At 37.6% G+C, this 24,193-nt stretch overlaps 1 protein-coding gene across 28 annotated transcripts in view; it reads right to left on the bottom strand.

Annotated features, from left to right (window-relative positions):
- The window catches only part of NRXN1 (neurexin 1), a 1,122,745-nt gene that overhangs the window by 43,796 nt on the left and 1,054,756 nt on the right, over positions 1-24,193 (bottom strand). Inside the window, exon 1 of one of the 28 annotated variants that reach the window (XM_060310003.1) lies at positions 10,518-10,705. The exons of 26 other annotated variants lie outside the window; for them this stretch is intronic. In XM_060310003.1, the coding sequence (XP_060165986.1) occupies positions 10,518-10,550 (33 nt within the window). In that variant the 5' untranslated portion in view covers positions 10,551-10,705. Of the gene's footprint in view, positions 1-10,517; positions 10,706-24,193 lie in introns of those variants that run through there. One more of the 28 variants, XM_030857714.2, reaches the window with a different exon arrangement.

Genomic DNA, 24,193 nt, shown 5'->3' with positions numbered 1-24,193 from the left:
AATCATGGCTAGCTAGTGTCTTAGCAATTTTGTACCTATATGTTGGTCAAAGTTTGATTCTTAAGTTTCACCAGTGGGGCAAAAGAAAGCAAAATAGATGCCTGTAGCAGACTTCTGTTAGAGGTAAAGTAGAAAAGAGGCAAAGAAAGCAGGAAACTATAAAGAAAAGAGTGAGCAGAAGGAAAGAGAAAAGGTAAGAAAACGCTTCCCTCACCTATGTTTGGAGAGTGGTGGGGGACCTCAGTCCATTTTACAGATGAGACCAATGATAGAGGTACTTCAGACTTAGAAAAGTAGGACTAATGTCTCACCCAGTGAGATATAAAACAGGTCTTGGGTTTCAAAATTCTAGAAAGGGATTTGAAAGAAAAGAAGCATTATAAAATGTACAAGTCCAAGTCAGTCAATCCATCAGATCACCTCTGCACCAGGACTAGCCAACTAAACTGTATCTTTAGGATTTAGCTCTCTTGTGGCAGCAAAGACTACACTCCTCCTAAACAGCAAAGCTTAAGACACAGAACAGAAAAGAGCCTAGCAGAGGATTTTCCTGTCCTTGCACAGCTTTCACCAAACAATACAAGGTAAAACACATAGAGGCAGTTTCTCAGTCACTTTAAATAAAAAAGGCAAAGAACGGTGAGTTACCTGATGCAATCCTTTTAGAACCCATGCGTACTTCTCCCAGAGTTAATGCTACCAGTTACCATAAATTTAAAATGGTAGAACTACTCTCGCCAACTAAGGAATGTCACTCACTACCTGGTTCTACAAGAATGGAGTCATTAGCCACTGAAGTCGCTGACCTGTGGTACACCTGGAAAATAATTTAGGCCAGAGATCAGGAATAAGGCACTCTGTGCTCTGGGAAAACTGGCAGAACAGGCCTTCAGATATTTATATATTTTCAGGAGAAAATTTCATGAATCCAGATTCTTGCATCTTCCCATAATTAGAAAATCATGAACTGAGATATCAATTCCTCATGACTAGCAGCAACCTTCTACTGAGATGTATGCTTGATTGCATAAACCCCTTCGCCAAACGCACACATATACTGGCTTCCTTGCCTACCTCTTTGGAGTAAGTTCTCATAGCGATCTGAGAGGCCGTCTCCAGGCTATAGGCCCTCAGTAAGCCCCCAAATAAAATCGAATCATTTAAGTGTCATCACGTAAACAGAAAGGCAAGCTTCTCTTTACATAATAGGTAATGAGCCAAGAAAGACACTAAGGGTGGTAAACATGTGTCAAAGCTGCTGTAACAGAATCCAGGCCTTTACTTCATGTGGCCATAATGAAAACAGCTGGTGAGAAGTGTGAGGCTATCACCTAACACTTTGTCCCTCTTTGCTCTCCCTAGTGCCACAGTGCATCTTAAGCTTTGCCGGGTCCAGGTAATGCTTTAAAGTTAAAGTGTTTCAAGCTAACTGTGTTCTGGAAGTCAAATCTATCGTTATAAGATTACATTAAAAGCTAAGCCTCTACTGTACATATCAATTTGTACCCCAAAATGTTGGTTTCCCAGAGCATTCACCAAAATCTATCTAGGTTTAGATGCTGATGAGAAATAGAAGAAAAAAAATAAAAATGCAATCACTGCACCTTCCATGTATTAAGTCTTAAAACTGTAAATGCCAAAGTTCTAATTTCATTTCTTTGTGTCTATATTTCCCTGCTAAATATTTCAAATTACTATAGACATTCACAAGATATATTAGTTTTTACAGCTAAATTATGAACGTTCATAAAAATAATTTGTCCTACACATCTAACCTTTTGTTCTCAATATAGACCCAGTTTCTTTTTCACATTGATAGAAAAATGCCTACAAAGTCTTGTTCTCTGAGGATCTCATTTGGCAGTGATTAAATTTATTTTTCATAAATCTTTACTGGTGATGAGAATTTTTCTCAGACTGTGCTGTTGATTGCTTATGTTACCTCTTTCCTTACCAGTTTCATTAGAAGTCTCATTGTACCTTGTTTCTTAGAGAAGAATTTGAAACCGATTTGGGGATGAAGGACTTTTAGTCCAGAGTATGCAGCACTTTATGAAATATTTATCCATACAAAGCCTAAAAATACACATGGTAGGCACAGCATTCACGTGGGTAATTATTTAGTAGATTCAGCACATAATTTTACACCACAGGGTTCTTATTAGGAACACCAGAAAGGGAATCAGAGTTTCTTGACACATGGTAATAAATATTTTCACTTCCAATGAATAATTTAGCTCTTTTGGTATTCACTGTATGAAAAATAGATTGGAAATAATTTCAGGGTCTGTTAGCAAAGGTGAAGGTTTTGGAACACAAGGAGAAAACAGGGAGTATGGGGCCACTTTTCCCTTGTTTTCACAGAATTTTGCTTGTTTTTGTGATGCACGCACTGCAGATTTTCCCTCATTTGTCAAGATGATGTCAAAATGAAAAGATGTTATTCCTTCTGTAGCATTTCCTAGTGTTAGTTTTTAGGATTCCAAACCGTTAATTATGTGAAATTTACCAGCCTTGCCCATAGAATGCTAATAAGTCTGTATTCTTCACTATGGAAGGAAAAGGAGATTTCCCTCCAATTAATCCTAGCCATGAACGGAATTATTCTCCCACTAGTTTCAAAATGAAAATTTCATACGAAAATCTCAGATGCAGGTTCATCTAAAAAGTCAGGGGAGACGACTCAACAAAATGAGAAGCAGTCTATGTTTTAAGACCACTTTTCTTTAACAACTTTTTCTTTTAAAGGAAATTCACATTTATTCACACTCTAAAATCATAAAATATCAGAGCTGCAAACCCCTCACCTTACAAATGGGGAAGTCAAGTAGCAGAAATTTAAGTAGTTGGTTTTCACCATACCAGTAGCAGTAAAACTTTCTCTATTGTAATGTCTTTATATAAATCTATTAAAATAAAATGTTTTAAAATTATATAAACTCCAAAAAATAACCTATACACAATGGGACATTTTGAATTTGAGGTGAATTGGGGCAGTTGTAAGGACAAGTCTAAAATTTAGGAGAGTTTTCTATGCTGAGAATGGTAAAATTTCCCAAGGAAAGAGAGAAAGGAAAAGAGAGTCTGTGACCAACTTCAAAATAAAACCAACACTGATAAGGGTGGGAAGAAAAAAACAATTGTTTGTCCTCCTAAAATACCTGACTGAATGTTTCTTAGTAGAAATTTGGGGTAGCCCAGTGGGGAGAATTCTCTTAGGTATTTGTGGGAATCAAACCAAGGGATGCTGAAATTTTCCAGAACTAGTTTGATGTCACTCAGTGGCATCTATGACACAAAAATTCTCAAAGCAAATCATTTCTCAAAGGGCATACTGAATGTTAATTTCTTAAATTTGACAGAAGTACAATGCTTATATAAGATGTTAACATTAGGGGAAGCTGGATGAGAGTGAACTCTCTTTAATATGTTTGGAACATTTCTATATATTTAAATTATTTCAAATTAAAACATTTATTTAAAAAATAAAAGAATCATACTGATCTGATCAAATCCTATGTATTACATATAAGTTGGGAAAACTGGTATTTATAAAATAATTTTCTTTTAAAACAGATACAGATATGTTCATAAAGGAAAAAAAATACAACTACAACCATAAAAAGTAACCTATGAATTCCTCACTTTTGTAATATTTACAGACATAAAACATGTATTATCCTCATTTGAATGGCATCTTTAGAAATGATCTTACATGGTAGACTTTCAAATAAACCAAGAATATACGTTTCTGCTTCATCTCATCATTTTAAACCCTCATATCTCTTCCTAAAGAATTAAAAGAGTTGATGCCTCATTTAGGGAAGTGCTAGGTACAAAGAGAGAGAGAGGTTAAAGTCAGTATTTATTTTGTTATTGCATCAGTAGTCTTCTGTTTAAAATGACAACATCTGTTGCAAATGAAATCTCACTGGCTATTTGGAAAACTAGAAAGTCAGGAATCTCAGAAAACCTTGTTGCATGGATGCCACTATACAGTGACCTGAGCTTACTGTCTCTAGCTTGAGATTTTGAAAAATAATCAAAAACTATTCAGTTTGATATTTTATACCTAGGTATTATTTCAATCAATTCTAATGAATGGTTCATGAAGTTTCCCACAATTATTCACTATATTTTAAACTACTTACTGAGGAAACAAGAGTACTTCAGTAACATGAGTAGACTATTTACATAATTATCACTTATTCAGAATTGTTCCACTTCAGGCCAGACCTTTGCTTCCTGCCTGTATCCTGCCATGTTCTATTTTCTTTTTGATGGGTGCCCTTCAAAAAGAAAATAGAATCAAAGATACAGAAAGAAGTAGAATCGAAGATACAGAAAGAAGTAGAATCAGGCATACTGAAAATTATTGGAGTAATTTACAAATACACTTATTTATACCCTAGTGGCCTGAGATAGTTATACTTACTCCAAAGTGTCTTATTTACTATTGGAAAAGTGACTCAATATTTCAAGTCATCCCATCAATAAAAAGAAAATAATTTCTTATTTTTTAAGGGAAAACGTTTAGCAACAATAGCTAATTTTAACAAATAAAGAAAACAAATACAAACTAAATATGCAGGTGATTTTTAACTAAAAACAGTTGTACACATTTTGTATTATTTTTATCATTCATAAAGCATGAAAACTGGTTTAAGAAATCAATATGTTGTCCTGAGAACATGTAGAACAGGAAGCAACCACATTGACTGATTTTGAGACAAGCTACTTGGGATCTTGCTTCATATTCCAATACCCTCAGTGCCCTAAACACCACTTCAGAGGCTGGTATTGGTGTTACAGGATGTGTAGCCCACCTGATTTGACCTGATTTTGTGTTACCTTTTATTTTATGACTGGATAACTAGGGCTGCTCAAACAAATTCAGAGAACATACAGCAGAAAAACATCAGAGCTTCTACTTAGCCCTTATTGAACTCTCCTTTCTCTAAGCTACCATGAAGTGTGTAATAGATGCTCAGCAAAAACGTGTTCATTAATTGAGACTATAGGGTGAAATTATTCAGCCTTCAATACCCCTCTAGTTTTATATGTGTTTGTCCTTTCTCCTCAGCTGGACTTTTAAGGCAGCAAGTGTCTTATTTTCCTTTGAGTCACCCATGACACCAAGCATCTACTGATCTATCAATCAGTAGATATTTTAACAGATCTTAACTATTAAATGCACCAAAAAAACACTGAGATACGTGCTTATATATTATAATTTTCAACATTCTGGAAAGAGATGGTATACTTCTTGAAGGCTTAAGAAAACTCTTGGCAAACCCAAGAGTAGCTATTACCCTGAAATTTCTAGTTTTTCTATGTAACCTATTATGTAGCAGGTAAATATTTAGCAGTGTTTTATGTAGACACACATATTCATACACACACCACGTTCAACTCTGAAAATATTGTAGTCCTACTACAAACCCAATGGATAGGTGATTCACTCAAATCTAACCGTGCTAATTGAGAGAAGTCATGGTACATGATGGAACACAATGATTTTTCAGCTCATGGGAAGTTGTGGTCTATAGGACACATCTGGTCATGCAAGATAATCCATTATATAGATAGTTCACACATGGGTCATTGAGAATTGATGCCTGGGGCTATATCTATGCAACTCCAAACCAAGGGGCTTCAAAAAAAAATCAAAATTCTATTCAAACTTTTTTTTTTTTTTTGGCAGTACGCGGGCCTCTCACTGTTATGGCCTCTCCTGTTGCGGAGCACAGGCTCCGGACGCGCAGGCTCAGTGGCCATGGCTCACGGGCCCAGCCGCTCCGTGGCATGTGGGATCTTCCCGGACTAGGGCACGAACCTGTGTCCCCTGCATCGGCAGGCAGACTCTCAACCACTGCGCCACCAGGGAAGCCCTATGCAAACTTTTTGATTTGACAATAAAGTAGAGTGTTCTGAAGTCATAAAGGTAGTCTTAGTCATATACATACATTATTATACATACATAATATTTATATATGTAATCTATATTTTGTATATATAATACATAGTTTTTAATTATAAGAAAATTCATTTCAATGGAAGATTGATTGGGATGGCACTGTCTTTGAAGCTGTAGTAGAGTTTTTAATTTGAAAAATGTGAAGAGGTCGGACAGATGAAGGCATTTGCCCACACCACTAAACCTCCATATCATCTATGAATTTACTAGTAAATCTAGGCTGTGAGGTTATGCAATTATATTTTTGGTCTGAAATATGCTTACAGTCAAGATTGTGGCCCTACCAAACCTGTCATGTTTAAATAAAAAAGACAAGGAAACAAACATGAGAGCATACAGACTCCAGGACTGATGTCTTTCAGAGACTGACTTCTTTTGGTCCCCTAAATAATATTCAAGTCGTTCCCATCATTATATGAAGTTTTTGTCTTTTAAACTAAGCAATATCTAAGGTAATGAAGCCTGGAGCCTTTATAGTAAAAGACATTCCATTTAGTCGTGGGAAAATAGTAAAACTTTTTTGAGCCTTTTTTGCTATCAGGAAGACAATTAAATTGTGGCTTAATCTGCAGTCTCTCTCTCTCTCTCTCTCCCCCCCATATATATATATAAATATTTTTTTCACAACAATGAAAACAAAAATGTATAATTGATTTTTTTGGGGGAAATAGTTCTCAGATAGTTTCCAATGCATAATCAAGTGAATTCAAATGAGGGTGAAAATTTGAGGGGAAAATGAAAGTGTGTAGTGATAATCACACATAATTTATGACACAAAACTAGAAAGTCTCTCTCATATATTTTTACTTTTTCATGGTTATTATTTAGTTTAGACTTATATGCTGTCTTAATTTTCTGTGAGACACTAGAGATACCCATGGGTTTATATCTGTCTGTGATTCTCCCCAGTTATTCTGTATACTGGAAATTGCCTATCTACTCGATACATTGTGCTTGGCTCCATTCTCCATGCTAAAGTAATGAGGGAAGGGAGCCTTCAGGAGATTCAAGTATCAGCTATCAAGTAAATGTAAATAAGATAGCAGAAAATAAAATCAATCTTGCTGGGTCAATATAGTAACCTTAATAGAAATCAATGATATTCAAAGCCTAAATATACACAAAAATGTATAAGCAGAACTTGGTGTCATTATATTCTGCTGAATTTATATATAGTTTATTGTTTCTGTTTAGTAATAGAGGTCTGGAACAAATGGCATTTGAGTCCATAGACAGGTAAAGCAGCAGAGGAATAAAGTACTGGGAGTAGAGGAAATGGGAAGTGAAAAAGCAGACTGAATTAATAAAAGGCACCAGTTGGTCTAAGTATAATTAAATATCCACTAACTCTGTTCACCTATATCTTGCTAGTGCTTATAACACTGGAATTAAGAGCACTAATTTTGACATGGCAAAATCTTGTTTCAAATGGGTTATTTTCCAAATGAGCAGAGTGTAAGCTTAGTTCTTGAAACATCTGAATTTAACATAGACAAAGACTGAAAGTTCTTGGCTACATGCTTTATTTTCCCATTTGAAAACTACAAAGTATAAGCTAAAAGGGCTTTTCCCATCAATTAGCAATCTGCCTACTGCATCCATCATATTGTTAATTGATTGCACTTGTACTTTATAAATGCACCCAGATGCTGTGGAATGAGCACATTTTGTAAATTAAAGGAGCATATGGAACACACACAGACAGTAACATTTCATCACAACTACCCAAAACATCCTTAATATGCAATGCTACATCACTAATTACTTCGTAAACATGTAAGCATTTCCTGGTTAATGTCTTGGTGAGAAATTTGCTTGGCAGTTGACCCCCAAATGCTACTGTGACCAGACATTTAATACCATTTCAGGGCTCTTCTAGTTTCATTCTACAGAAGGAGAAAGTGGCACTCAACATATCAGGCAACTTGATTGTGCAAAGTGAGTGAAAATATTTATTCTTTAACACTGGGTTATCTTGCTTAATAAACACCAGTCAACCCTCCAAAATATAAATATCTGTCCGAAGATCTGTCTGTAGGCACTATTTCTTTCTAAAAACGTTAGAGGGAATTTGCCAAGTGAGGAGAATTTTGTTGCTTAGTGGACTCTTTAATTTCTAAGAACAGGGCATTGGAAGAAAAGGACTGGAGAAAGTATACGAAATTGGTCTCATTCGTTAACTCTGGGAAAATCAATATAAATGATTTGAATAAATTATCCTAAATGTATCTTAGGATATTAAAGGTAAAGGTTTTATTTTATTTTATTTTTTTTTGCAGTACGCGGGCCTCTCACTGTTTTGCCCTCTCCCGTTGCGGAGCACAGGCTCCGGACGCGCAGGCTCAGGGCGCACATGGCTCACAGGCCTAGCCACTCCGCGGCATGTGGAATCTTCCCGGACCAGGGCACGAACCCGTGTCCCCTGCATGCGCAGGCGGACTCTCAACCACCGCGCCACCAGGGAAGCCCAAAGGTAAAGGTTTTCATTCCTTTTACCTATGTCATAATTCCTTGTCAAGCCAAGGTTCAACAGGCAGTCAAAAGAGACATGCAACACGGCTAAATTTCCTTTGGAAAATGGAAATTCTCTCCATACACAAGGTCCACCAACCAAATGATTAAGAGAGCTGTGGGTGACCCACAGAGTAAGAGATGTGTACTTAAACTTTTAAAATTTGTGTTTCATTGGTACATTTTGGCAGCATGATTTTGGTAAAATTCAGTTGTACTCAGGACTGGAAATTGTGTCTGGGTTCACCATAGGATTTTGAAATAATCATTGGAATCACAGAATTCAGAAGTAAATTGATTTTTCATTCTTTTTCAGTCCTATGACCCTTCTGGGCAAAGACTGTGCCCTTGGGTGACAGAAGGCTTGATTAATTTCATTGCAGAATTTGAACTGGGCATTGGTCAAGCCCCCAGCCTTCAGGATAAAGTCAACGAATACTTAAATAAAACATTTAAAGTTATTCTAGAAATGAACATCTATTTATAAGCCAGAAGTGAAAAATCAGTAGATTAGTCAGCATGAGCACCTAATGTTTTCATAATTCAAAGCTTACTTAGGGAAAGAGTCAGCAAGCCCTATTGATGCTTGAATCGTTAAAGTCTGATAAATAAGTTTAGTAGTTATTGCCATATTTATATGTAGATACCAATGACTCAAATAATATGACAGCTTAATTTGAATTCTGCTCCTATTGAATACTCTTCCTGAATATGGCAAAGAGAAAAAGGTTACAAACAACAACAAAGAGCACACCATTTATAATCTGGTAAAGTACCTTCTATTCACGGGATTTCTTTCCTAATCTATGAAGCAGGGGTTACCTAATTGAATGAAAAATAGTTGTCACAACAGACATGACATTCTATCTCATACTTAAAGGAAGATGCAATCAGAAGTTCCCTTGAAAAGAGGGGCCAGGCTTCCTTCACTATTAAGCCTACTCCTCCCCTCCCCCCTCCCCTTTTCTGAGACTCAATCCCTTCTGTTCTCCATCTGCTCCGCCTCCGCCTATTGTTTCCTCTCCCAGCCAAGCATGCCAATCCCATCTGGCCATACTCTTGCTTTTGCTGGCTCTAATTCCCATGGGCCTAAGAAATACTTAAATTCCAAGGCTTTTCTCCTCTTCAGGAGAATAAGGATAGCTAGGAGACTATCAAACAATTATCCGAAGAATTCACACTCATTAACATGCACATGATGTCTCGAATACGCAAACAGCACTTTTAGAATCCTCTCTTAGGCTAAAATCAAAAAAAAAAATGTTTCTAATTCTCTCACCTCGGATGCATTTTTAAAAACTGAAATCTTACTGTCTCTGAAATAATCAAAATTTATATTTCAAAAATACAAAAACGTTCAGTAATCCCAGACATGCATTTTTTTTCCCGTGAGCAGAATTAGTGTAAATAAGTGTTACTCAAATCTTACCATCATGAAATATTTCCATTAATTAATCAGGTTTAATAATCACTAATACATTTTCTGTGGCACAAAACATACAGTTAATTCACACATTACACCTTTACGAATTCTCAACGAAAACCCACTCTGCCACAAAAGCATGCATGGTCAGAATCTAAGCATATTTAGGCAAAATCATCACCAAGTCACTAACAATAATAAAGCAGTCTGGCGAGTCGTGAAAGCAGCTTTTATTCATGCTTTTACTCGAATCAACTTAATACACATATATAAACACACCCCCCCACAATTTTTGGTTGTCTCTGCCACAAGCATGCTCATAAGACATCTGAAGCTCACGCCACAAACAAAAGTAGAAGCAACCATGCTCAGGGTTTAAGGACATTTAAAAATTTAAAACAACCTTTCTACGTTGCATACAGAGCATGCATAAATTTGACATGCAATCTCCAAGAAGAAACATTTTAATATAAATCTTAAAATTAGTTTATCCAAAAGAGTTTATTCTTATTTTCATTATTACTGTTCTTAGGCTCCTGGTATCTTAAACCCTGCATGCTGCAGTTCTAAGCTGTGCTGAGCACCGGCTGTGATAGAAGAAGCTACCTGCGAGTTTTCACAGTGCCATCTCATATCCATGTCTGTCTGGCTACCCTGCGTGCTTAGAGCTTTTTTCTTAATTCTTAATGGAAATCCTAGGAAATTTAGTCCATCCTCTGAAATCAATACTGGTGACAGGAGAGCTCCCTGACTCAGTGGGAGATCAAGATGATAAATTGCCTGCGCATCAGCCTGGCCTATCAGTGCCCTGCACACAGATGGGCGAGGAAACACACAGAAAAGGCTCTATCAGTCACGTGTCACCAATGAGCCAATGGCTGATGCACTACTGCAGGAAGGGATGCTGCAGTTCCGTCTGCAGTTGACGAGGCTGTTGGTAGACAGACCAGCCCGTGCCCAGCTCAAAAAGTCTTGGCAGTCTCTGCTGTCAAATTTGCTCCCCTACTGTGACTGCGTAGGGAAACGGACATTCCCCTAAACCCGGACCCAAATAAAGACCTATTTTCATGCACAGGAATTTTTCTCTGTATTCCTTTGTAATCCAATGTGACAGCTCAGCAGAAAGGAAACTACTTTTTAACATCCCAACCCTTCAACTCTTCTTATGTGCTTCCCTTCAGATGATTATCACCTTTTCACCTAATATTAAATTAGAAGCCTTAAACTGTGCAATTAGCATGCAACCCTCCTAACAGAATCGGCTCAAAGCTTTGTAATTGTAATTTTATTTTCAAGTTAATGAATGGCATTTTTTGAATACCCCGTTTATAATGAATATTGTTATGGGATAATTTTGTATAGGCAATTATGCAACATTAAGAAATACATTACTATGCTTTTTTTTTTTTGCCAATTAGAGCTGTTTCTCTTTAAAGACAATTTAAGTCCCAATAAATATGCCATGTTATCGATCGTTAAAAAGACAAACAAGGTCACCTTATTTTTGATAAAGGAGGCAAGAATATACAATGGAGAAAAGACAGCCTCTTCAATAAGTGGTGCTGGGAAAACTGGACAGCTACATGTGAAAGAGTGAAATTAGAACACTCCCTGACACCATACACAAAAATAAACTCAAAATGGATTAAAGACCTAAACGTTAAGGCCAGACACTATAAAACTCTTAGAGGAAAACATAGGAAGAACACTATGACATAAATCACAGCAAGATCCTTTTTGACCCACCTCCTAGAGAAATGGAAATAAAAACAAAAATAAACAAATGGGACCTAATGAAACTTCAAAGTTTTTGCACAGCAGAGGAAACCATAAACATGAGGAAAAGACAACCCTCAGAATGGGCGAAAATATTTGCAAACGAAGCAACTGACAAAGGATTAATCTCCAAAATTTACAAGCAGCTCATGCAGCTCAATATCAAAAAAACAAACAACCCAATCCAAAAATGGGCAGAAGACCTAAATAGACATTTCTCCAAAGAAGATATACAGACTGCCAACAAACACATGAAAGAATGCTCAGCATCACTAATCATTAGAGAAATGCAAATCAAAACTACAATGAGGTATCACCTCACACCAGTCAGAATGGCCATCATCAAAAAATCTACAAACAATAAATGCTGGAGAGGGTGTGGAGAAAAGGGAACCCTCTTGCACTGTTGGTGGGAATGTAAATTGATACAGCTACTGTGGAGAACAGTAGGGAGGTTCCTTAAAAAACTAAAAACAGGGCTTCCCTGGTGGCGCAGTGGTTGAGAGTCTGTCTGCCGATGCAGGGGACACGGGTTCGTGCCCCAGTCCGAGAAGATCCCACATGCCACGGAGCAGCTGGGCCCGTAAGCCATGGCCGCTGAGCCTGTGCGTCCAGAGCCTGTGCTCCGCAACGGGAGAGGCCACAACAGTGAGAGGCCCGTGTACCACAAAAAAAAAAAAAAAAAAAAAACTAAAAACAGAACTACCATACGACCCAGCAATCCCACTACTGGGCATATACCCTGAGAAAACCATAATTCAAAAAGAGTCATGTACCACAATGTTCATTGTAGCTCTATTTACAACAGCCAGGAGATGGAAGCAACCTAAGTGTCCATCATCGGATGAATGGATAAAGAAGATGTGGCACATATATATACAATGCAATATTACTCAGCCATAAAAAGAAATGAAATTGAGTTATTTGTGGTGAGGTGGATGGACCTAGAGTCTGTCATCCAGAGTGAAAGAAGTCAGAAAGAGAAAAACAAATACCGTATGCTAACACATATATATGGAATCTAAAAAAAAAAAAAAAAGGTTCCGAAGAACCCAGGGGCAGGACAGGAATAAAGACGCAGACGTAGAGAATAGACTTGAGGACACGGGGAGGGGGAAGGGTAAACTGGGATGAAGTGAGAGAGTGGCATGGACTTATATATACTACCAAATGTAAAATAGATAGCTAGTGGGAAGCAGCCACATAGCACAGGGAGATCAGCTCAGTGCTCTGTGACCACTTAGAGGGGTGGGATAGGGAGGGTGGGAGGGAGACGCAAGAGGGAGGAGATATGGGGATATATGTATATGTATAGCTGATTCACTTTGTTATAAAGCAGAAAGTAACACACCATTGTAAAGCAATTATACTCCAATAAAGATGTTAAAAAATACAAACAAAATAAAACAACAAAAAATAAAAATACAAACAAACAAGCACCAAAGGATGTACACATCCTTCTTCCCAAAGCCAGAAAAATAAATGAGTTATCCAGTGTTGGAAATATGTACTTATTTTTTGCCTTTCCTCTAAAATGTAAAGTAATCCTTTCATAAGCAAAGGCTCCACATCTGGAATACCATATGGAAATATATCCCCAATACATCTGCATTTATTGATCATTCTGTAATAGCAGACATGTTGCACAGTTCAAGGTAACTGAGATGATCGTATCCTGTCTGACAAGGAATGTTTTAAGTTGTGAGACTATGGTGTGTTTCAAATGGCAGTATCATGGAGATACTTTTTAAAAAGCTTAAAAGAAACATTGAATGATCTTCGGGAATAACCTTTATATGACAAAGAGTACCTGGGGAACCTCTATTGTTCTTTATGGCCCAGTTTTCATTATCTCCATGCATTTTCAAGGACTAATTCTAACCCCGTTTAGAGTCACTCAATACTACTAAGAAAAAAATCTGAGAATAAATCGTGATAGGTATGCCATAAGAAAGTAAAGTGCCACTGAGGTTTAGAATGCTGAAATTCCAAAGCTCATTTTGTCTTTCCATCCTGGAAAGAATGGACTCTGTCAAGTTTTGTTTTGCAAATTCCTTTCCTCTCTCCTTTATTCAATGTTTACTCTAAGGAAATAATAAAGCATTTCTTAAGTTCTTTAAAATATATATTGTTTTGTACCCACTCTCTCCATTTGGCCTATTTATTCAATAATATGACCCTCAACAACCAAACTTTATTCTTTTAAAAGAAAAGATTAAGGCTCAGAGCATTTATCAAAAAGAAAACAACTATCATGAAACATTGACATTAAACCTATTTATTGAACTATTGTAATAGCCAAAAACTGGAAACCACCTACTCATCAATAATGAACTGATGAGATAAATTACAGTTTTACAGTCCGGATACTCTGTAGCTGTTATATAGAACGTGGTAAATTCAAACATGCGTATATGAAGAGATCTCTAAGATATATTGTTATGTAAACAAAAATTAAAGGTACAAATTTAAAATTGTTTAAAGGCTATATACCCACACGCATTTACACACACAAATACATAGCTGCATATGCAAAGGAAATTTCTGTAAGGACATAAAGTATCAGTTAATAGTGGTTAAATCTGAGGAGGGGAGCTGAGTTCAAAGGTGGGACCATAGCCTAGTTTTAATAGGTACCATCCTGGACATTTTTCAAATCAAGTGTATGTATTCCTCTTCTAATTTAAAATTATTAAATAATGTAAATGATGGCACCTATGTTCATTTATGGTTAAAAGGACGTGATTGGTAGATGTTTTAAGCAAAACTGTTGAGGGGAAAGGAGGACAGACAGAGGGAAGGGTGGCCTGTTTTTTTTCATGCAAAGAACACTGAGTACATGTGGGCAAGAAGAGAGCTGCTAGGTATAGGCTCTGGCAGTCTTAGCTGAAGACCTCCACATCCCATATTAACGTTCGATTCTCTCATCTCTGAATGCAGATAACAGTGCAAACTTACGTGTGTTACAGAGCTTTACAACTTCTAGCGACAATTCACCTGAATCATCTCTGATTCTTAGAGGTAGGAATGTGGAGGACTGAGAAATAAAGGATTTGACTAGTTACCTGAACTTGGATGAATTAACTCTTTCAAAACGTAGTTTTCTCAGAAGGATGCAACTGGCAAGAAATGGCAGAGCTAAACTCGAATCTTAATTTAGGATATTGTTTACTGCTGCTTTAAAAGCAAGATGATGTGCTTTTTTTTTTTTTTTTTTTAACCAATAATGGTATAGGGTTAAGGACAAGATGAAATCCATTTTCTTCTGGTTCCTACCTGGCACAAGCTTGTTTTATCCCCAAACCAGAACCTGGCTTAGAGATTCTATTTTTAACTCTTTTGTTGTTGTTATTCAGATTCTTATAACTTTGATATAAACTTTAAAAAAAGAATTGGCCAAATTTAGTGAAAGGCTTCTAATATGCATTATTCAAGAATTTTTTGTTTTACCCCCAATTATTCTAAATCATGGTTTATGGGGGGGGGGTGATTTTGTCCCCAAGGGAACATCTGACAATGTATGGAAACATTTATCGTTGTCACAACTGGGGGAAGTGTTCCTAGCATCTAGTGGGTAGTAGCCAAGGACGCTGCTAATCATCTTAAAATGTACAGGACAGCTCCTACATCAAAGAGTTATCTGGCCCTAGATGTCCATAGTACTGAGACTGAGAAACCACGCTCTAAACACTGGGCTTTTCTACCTTATTTACAAACAGGTTAAAAAAGAAAAAGTATTCTGTATATATTGTGATGTGGCAAGGAAGGAAGTTTAGATGGAGAGAAGAGGATAACCAAGGCCCAAGGCTGTGGGTCACTCCAAAGTTAAGAAGTCATGGAGAAGAGGAAGAAACAGCAAATGAAGATGAGGCTAGGAGGAAAAGCAAAGTGTGGTGATCTGGAAGCCTGTGATAAAAAGTGTGTCAGAAAACACATTGGCATCAACTTGCTCGAATGCTGTTAATAGGTCAAGTAATCCATTCTCCATGGAGGTTTATATTTAAACAAAGGGTCTGAGAAATTAATCTCATTGAAATTAACAATATAAAAGGCTTTAGGTCCTTATTCCTTTTCATATTTGAATTTTTGAAGATGTGGCCAGAAAAAGTAATATTTACAGGGATCACAGGAGGGCTCTTTGAGGGACTCCGTGAGGGGAGGGGGCTTTTGTGACCCTCAAATTATACTTCTTAGGCTACTTTAGCGTCCACAAAGTTAGACTTGTAAACAAGCAAGCAAATAAATCCCATTTTGGACCCCTCCCCACGCCCCACCACAGCTTGCAGAGTGTCACCATATCCCACTAGCAAGGAGGTTAGTGATTCTTGTCTCCAGGACCCCACCCTGTCTTTCTATCCATAGATTAAGTTTTTAGGAACAGAGTTCTCAGAACCAGCTTCAGGCACTTTCCCTCTGTGACTCCTGTCATGCCAGTTTCCACACCTGGCCCAGCCTGTGCGTCAGTGCAACAGGGCTGAGATACAGAGCCGCCTGGAACACTGACATTGGAGCAGCTTCAAGCCACATTAATGCTCTTTGTAACAGGGAAATATTGCAGGAAAGCAGGAGAGGGAGAGGGAGAGAGAGAGAGAGAGAGAGAGAGAGAGAGAGAGATCAGAGAAAAGAGCCACAGATCTAGATATTACCACGTACTCTGTGGTGTGGGAGCATATTCCATGTCACAGTTCTCTTAAAACCAGAAGGGTTTTTACAACTCCAAGAGCTCGTATGGCTTGCATAGACCAACTCCTTCATTTTATGGATGAAGGATTTTGAGGCAGAGAGGTTAAATAACTTGGCTTAAATTAAGTTACAGTGGGATTCTGTCCCATTCCAGTCAATGGATCAACATGATATTGGCAAGTTTCAAGATTTTAAAAATCACCATAATTATTAACCAGAGTAAAACTTAGAGGAAGGGGAAACGTTGATGTTAAATAAGAGACAGTAGATGGCTCCGAAGCCTCCTCCCTCCCACACTGATGCTGGATTAAGGCATGGAAAGCTTTTGCTACCCAGGAAAGAGAGTATGATCCTCCACTGGGCATTGATAGGCTATGAAATACAAAAGAAGCAGCTTTGAGTCTCCTCCTTTCACAAGAATATGAGTGGTGGCTGAAAATTGTTTTATATGCAAATTCTCTTGTCTGTACTTTCACCACAGTGATGATGAATGGGAAGTAGGATGCATGAGTGACTTTTAAAAGACATATGTCAGGAAGTAAGCTCTAGTTGTGAGAGAATATAGAATAGGAAATATTCTGGACCATTTTCCTTTTTTAAGAGAACAAATAGAAATGGTAGAAAATCATAGTGGATTACCTTAGTTTTAAATTTTATTTTTTTTCCCCTACAATGGCAGCCCTAGTTTGACACCATGGAGTGCCACTACACTCCTGTTAACTACTAATTTAATATTTGCAAGTACAGGTTAGAGGCAGGAAGTGAATTAATGTCTAAATGAGTAAAATTTCTCATATTCTAAATCTTATGTGTCGGTTTTCTGCAACCTTATTCATGTGGGTTATTTTTTTTTTTTTTTCCCGGTACGTGGGCCTCTCAGTGTTGTGGCCTCTCCCATTGCGGAGCACAGGCTCCGGACGCGCAGCCTCAGCGGCCACGGCTCCTGACGCGCAGGCTCAGCGGCCATGGCTCACGGGCCCAGCCGCTCCACGACATGTGGGATCTTCCCGGACCAGGGCACGAACCCGTGTCCCCTGCATCGGCAGGCGGACTCTCAACCACTGCGCCACCAGGGATGCCCGGGGTTTTGTTTTTTTACACCGATTATTTCTCTAGTTATGCACGCTTTTTGCAAAGTGAAAACACAAGCAAAAACCCCACGGCCTTATATAATCTTTTCCATAACACTGTATTCTAAAATGTATTAAACTAATGTTGAAAATAAAAGAAATTGATACTCAGAGGGATTAAATATCACCTATATCCATGAAGTTAGCAATTAAAAGTCTATTGACTACATATCAAATGTTCTTTCCAAATCAATACCACTCCTAGTGCTTGCTCTAGACTCTCTGTCCTCAAAGTTTAGTACGCATAAGAACCAAGAAGGAACAAGTTAAATATTCAGATTCCTGGGCCCTTCCCTGGAGACTGATTCTCTTACTTGGATAGATCCCCAAAATCTACATTGTTGATAGGCATCCCCTCTCCATAATATAAGAACCTCAAGATCACCTTAGAGTTTCAAGTTCAGAATTCCTTTTCATGAAGAGTCATGTCAACAGGATTTCTCATGAATGGAAATGGGAAGCTTGTTTTTTAGGGAATAAAATTTAAAGAGTGGTAGGAATAGTGTTCACCAAGAGAGAATTAGAACAGAGACCAGTGGCACAGTAAAAAAGAAAAATGCAGGTGCTTTAGAGACATCCATGAAGGGATAGCTTCCTAAACTGGATTTTACAACATAAAGGATATTTTAGTTGAAAATATTTTTGAGCAAGGAAAATTAATGTGCATAGAAGAAATGTGCAAATAGTAGCATTTACAAGAATAGGGGTGACCCTTTTATAGCCACAGATAGAAATGACACTTGGCTGAATTGGTCCCTATCTCACTGCTGCCATTAGAAACCATGACTATGCAGATATCCAGGCAGGGTCTTTTTGCATGTCCTAAGAATTCATTTGTACTAAGGGTTTTCTTAGGATAGCTATCTAGAAGTCTAGAGAAGGCAAGCTTTCCTTTAGGTTAGTGAGATCAGAACCCACTAGCATCACATCAAAGCTTCTTTAATGGTTTAAGAGAATAAAACCACCCAGAAAGACATACCAAATCTATTTCATGCACAACAATGACACATGAAGATGAAGGGACAGTGCAGTGTACAGAAATCCTCCGGTCACTGTTTTCTCCCAGCTGGCTTCTAGGTTGGGCAGTTTAAGACCAAAGGGTAAAAATGGTGCTGAAAGGATGTCTACTGCCAGTCCTTAACTCATTTTTTAAAAATTTCTGAGCTTTTTGGCATACTATACATTTATTTTATTTCAACATAAGGATGACTAACTGTTCACACTGATCCAAACTCAAGACTCAAGGGACAGGTTTAATAAGGAACCGATTCTTTCAGGATGTTGTGAGTAGGACAATGCCTTTTACCAGACACCAGTGATCAAAAATAGTTTTCGTGGCTGATTAATGAAAAGCATTAATCAACAAAAGCCATAGTCCATGGTCCAGTCTGTTAGAAGGAAAGAGGGAAAGGAGAGAGAGGCAAGAAAGAAAAGAACAAAAGGAAAGAAACAGTGCAAAACATTACGTGTAGCTGAGGTGCATTAATAGACCTTGTGAGAAACTTGTTTTTCAGTGAGTACAGTTTGTCAGACATTATAAAATGTGAGTCCCCTTCCCCTCCACTTCCCCACCTCCCGCACTGATAATGGACCACACAATATTTTAAGCAACAAGAATGACTTTGAAAAGATACCTACACTGACAGTTACACATGACTTCACAATCCTATGCACACACACAAGCATGCGCACATGAAGAATCCACATTTTTACTTATCAGGAGTAAATGTTTTCCATTAACAAAATTGTGAAACCTAAGTTGGAAACAAAGCTCATCGTGGACTAAATATAACATTATAAGAAAATCCGTGAAAAGGAGTTGCAAGTTTTCACTCATGCAAATATACTGTAAAGTTCCATGAGCAAACTGCAGCTGGCAGAAGCACTTATTTCATGTAGACTTAATATTTATAGCAATTCTTTCCCAAACTTAAGATGCCAAAGAATTTGAGTGTTTGTTAAAAATGCAATTTTATGACCCCACCCTGGTGGACTTAATTATAATTTCTAGGGATGACGGTGAAAAACTGCATACTTAACCTCTACTCCTGGGGATTCGGATGCAGGTGGTTATGGGCCTCAGTGTGAGACACACATCTATGTATGCCCCCTTCCTGCATCCAGCCACTTCCCACCGTGACACCAGCCTTGGACTGGATAATCCAATTCAATTGGATTACCCAACTGAACTCCTACAGCATGATACCTTTCATTGTGGGGGATAGAAGGCTGGAAAATCTAGAGAGAGCTTAGAAATGATGGGATGAATAGATTATGAATAGATTTCCTGCAACAGATTGCATTCAATTTGGATCTAGAAAGATGGTAGAGTTATTTTAGGAAAGGCCTGAAAGTGTAAAAGTGCTTTTCTTTAAAAATTTAGAATTTATTATATAAATGATAAGCTCCTTTATCTTTTCAACTGGAGGACCAAGCAATGCTTATAACACATAAGAAATGGTCAATACACATTAGTTGAATTAGTAAATATGATCACCACAACAAAGTAAATCTATGAAAAAAATTCAGTCACAATCCCACTACCTTCACAAACCTTTCTGTTGCTGTTGATGCTGTTGTTAGTGTTTTGATTTTCATTTCACATTCTTTTCTATTTCTTATCTGTACACACACATAATTTTAAATAGTTGCAATAATACAGCAAAGAAAACCGTAAACAAAACAAAAAGACAACCCACAGAATGGGAGAAAATATTTGCAAATGAAGAGACCGACAAGGGATTAATCTCCAAAATATACAAACAGTTCATGAAGCTCAATATCCAAAAAACAACCCAATCAAAAAAATGGGCAGAAGATCTAAATAGACATTTCTCCAAAGAAGACAGACAGATGGCCAAGAGGCACATGAAAAGATGCTCAACATCACTAATCATTAGAGAAGTGCAAATCAAAACGAAAACGAGGTATCACCTCACACCAGTCAGAATTGCCATCATCAAAAAAACTACACACAATAAATGCTGGAGAGGGTGTGGAGAAAAGGGAACCCTCTTGCACTGTTGGTGGGAATGTAAACGGATGCAGCCACTATGGAGAACAGTATGGAATTTCCTTAAAAATACTAAACATAGAGCTAACATATGGCCCAGCACTCCCACTCCTGGGCATACATCCAGAGAAAACCATAATTTGAAAAGATACATGCACCCCAATGTTTACTGCAGCACCGTTTATGATAGCCAGGACATGGAAGCAACCTAAATGTCCACTGACAGATGAATGGAAAAGAAGATGTAGTACATATATACAATGGAATATTAGCCATAAAAAAAGATCGAAATAAAGCCATTTGCAGTGACAGGGATGGACCTAGAGATTGTCATACTGAGTGAAGTAAGTCAGACACAGAAAGACAAATGTCATATGATATTGCTTATATGTGGAATCTAAAAAACTGGTACAAATGAACTTATCTATAAAACAGAAACAGAGTCACAAATGTAGAAAACAAACTTATGGTTACCAAGGGGGAAATGCCAGATAAATTGGGAGACTGGGGCTGACATATACACATTACTATATGTAAAAGAGATAACTAGTAAGAACCTACTGCGTAGCACAGGGAACTCTACTCAATACTCTGTAATGACCTATATGGGAAAAGAATGTAAAAAAGAGTAGATATATGCATAACTGATTCATTTTGCTGTACAGCAGAAACTAACACAACACTGTAAATCAACTATACTCCAATAACAATTAAAAAATAGCTACAATAATAAAGATATAGTTTTATAATTTAATAAAATAGCATATACATTTTCCATCTTGACCTAGAACATTATTATCATTCTAATGGCAATACAATAGACAAACTGGTGTGCTATAATTCACATAATTATTTTGAATTTTTTTGGATAATGCATTCATTTCTATTTTGTATTTATGCTATTGTAAATAACACTTTTCTTCCTTTGAATTTTTTTTTTTTCATAAGATAAATTCCCCAAAGTGGGATTACTGGTCTAACAACGTAAGTGTTTTTATAGATCTTGAAACAATCTGCCAAAGCAGTTTTCAAAGACTTGTTCTAATTTTCACATTGTCTCCAGCATGCTATGTTCTATTACATCTTCACTGGTGTGAACATGTTGTCTTTTCTATCTGGAGATGCCCTTTTTCCATTTAAAAAAACAACTCTGGTAAACTCCTACACATTGTTTTATATCAAGCTCAAGTGCTACCCTTCCTTGCAGGCTTCTCAAAGTCCCCAGGCAGAGTTAGTCATGATTTCCATCATGTTCCCATAGTAATTTGTAATAATACCATTTTTAGCACTTAAAAAATTCTGTTTGTTGTAGTTGTTTGTATCTTTCTTTTTCTTCTTCCTGGATTATTAGGAACTGTGAAGTTGGACCCCTGTCCACTTCATCCTTAGAGCCTCTGGCACAGGGCCTGGCATATAGTAGACATTCAATAAATGTTTGTTAAGTGAATGAGGAATGAACGAATGAATAAATGAATGTGTCAACGTGCTGCACACCCAAGCCTCTTGCTGTATCTCTGGGTAAAATGCCTTCTTTCATCAACTCTATTATAGGCCACCTAGTCCTAGGAACATTTGTATTTTTGTAGGTCTGTTTTGTAATATTTATGTATTTTTTTACATTTGTATATTTTGTAGCTCTCTCTCTCTCTCTCTCTCTCTCTCTATATATATATATATATATATTTTTTTTTTTTTTTTTTTTTAGCGGTAACCAGGCCTCTCACTGTTGTGGACTCTCCTGTCGCGGAGCACAGGCTCTGGACGCGCAGGCTCAGCGGCCATGGCTCACGGGCTCAGCCGCTCCGTGGCATGTGAGATCTTCCCGGACCGGGGCACGAACCCGCGTCCCCCGCATCGGCAGGCGGACTCTCAACCACTGCGCCACCAGGGAAGCCCTGTAGCTCTATATTTTTATATTTTTACTGATCTACTTTCAGGTCTTGGTGGCACAGTTCTGTGACTTGTTGGGAATTAATTCTCTGAATCCTTTAGATAACTTCTGGGTACACCAGAGTCAGAAAATGTGTCTTTCCAGTTCAAAAAGAAGCACCTTTTATGAGTAAAATGTTAGGACTAGTGAACAGGATTATAAGTCTACCTGTGGAGACTATAGCATGTACACGGCCCCACTGTAGAGAGAATGAAAATTTAAAAATAATCACTGACACTGAATTATTTAATAATATATAATCAATAATTATTCTTACATTATATATCACTTTATGCATTTTGACACACTTTGACATACACACTCTCATTTTATCCTTACCAAAACCTGGTAAGAAATGCAGACGAAACAAGTATATCACATTTAAAATTTGGAAGATAAGGAATCTAAAGCACAGAATCATGGTTAGGAAGTGGAAAAAGCAGGGCCAGTACTCACATAGTTTGAATCACATTTTACCCTCATTCTAATAAACTCACGAGAGCCCGCTGAATTTTGTTAATTAACCAAATTGAGAAAATGAGCTTTTAAACAGTATAAACTAGACTGGTGATTAAAAAACAAACAGGCAAACAAACAAGCAAAAACTGCTGGCAACAGAAACATTTGTTCCAAAAGAATACTTAAAAATAATTCCATATGCAAAACAAATAATATCAGAGGATTCTTATTGAAATTGGTGGCAGAGGGAGGGGGTTGCTTTCCCTCCTACCTGGTGGTGCACTTTCTATAATTTATACTCAGGAAAGCATCACAGTGGACCATTCACTCGCTCAGTCACTCAACTAATACATATTATGGCCTAACTAGGTATGAAGAACTATGGGTAATACAAAAAAAAAAAAATATATATATATATATATATATATATGGCAGAGTCCTTCTCCAAGACCACACATATACACACCTACATTCTATCTCTCTCTCTTTCTTCCTCTCCCTTTCTCTCTCTCTATCACAGTATATTATAAATGCCACAGGGCTTCCCTGGTGGCACAGTGGTTGAGAATCTGCCTGCCAATGCAGGGGACACGGGTTCGAGCCCTGGTCTGGGAAGATCCCACGTGCTGCGGAGCAACTAGGCCCGTGAGCCACAACTACTGAGCCTGCGCATCTGGAGCCTGTGCACCGCAACAAGAGAGGCCACGACAGTGAGAGGCCCGCGCACCGTGATGAAGAGTGGTCCCTGCTCGCCGCAACTAGAGAAGGCCCACACACAGAAACGAAGACCCAACACGGCCAAAAATAAATAAATAAATAAATAAAGTTAAAAAAATTTAAATGCCACAGAAATTACATTACATAGTAAACATTCTGAAACTTCAGGGACAAAAGATAACTTCTACGTCCATACCCTGTACTGAGTTCCAGATGTCCATGAAAGGAACAAAATGAAGGGATACAGATTTTGTTTCTTATTTTGTGACTTTGTATAAACCATTTAATCTGCCTATGCTGATGTGTCCTTGTCTGTGAAATAAAGGAACTGAATCACTTTTGCTAATCAAATGCATGTACTATGTGACCACAGGGGAGAGGGTAATTCAGTGGTAAGAGCACAGGCAGTGAGATCAGACAGATCTGGTTTCATGACCTAAGCTTGGGGCTTAGATCAGCTGGTTAGCATAAACTTTCTAAATCCCAGCTTCTTCATCCATAAAATGAGAATAATGGCAACACATACCTTTTGAAATTTCCCATAAGGTATAAATGAGATAATATATAACACTTA

Source organism: Globicephala melas, chromosome 12 (genome assembly GCF_963455315.2).
Source record: "Globicephala melas chromosome 12, mGloMel1.2, whole genome shotgun sequence".
Lineage (NCBI taxonomy): Eukaryota > Metazoa > Chordata > Mammalia > Artiodactyla > Delphinidae > Globicephala > Globicephala melas.
This window is presented reverse-complemented; position numbering and strand designations above follow the sequence as displayed.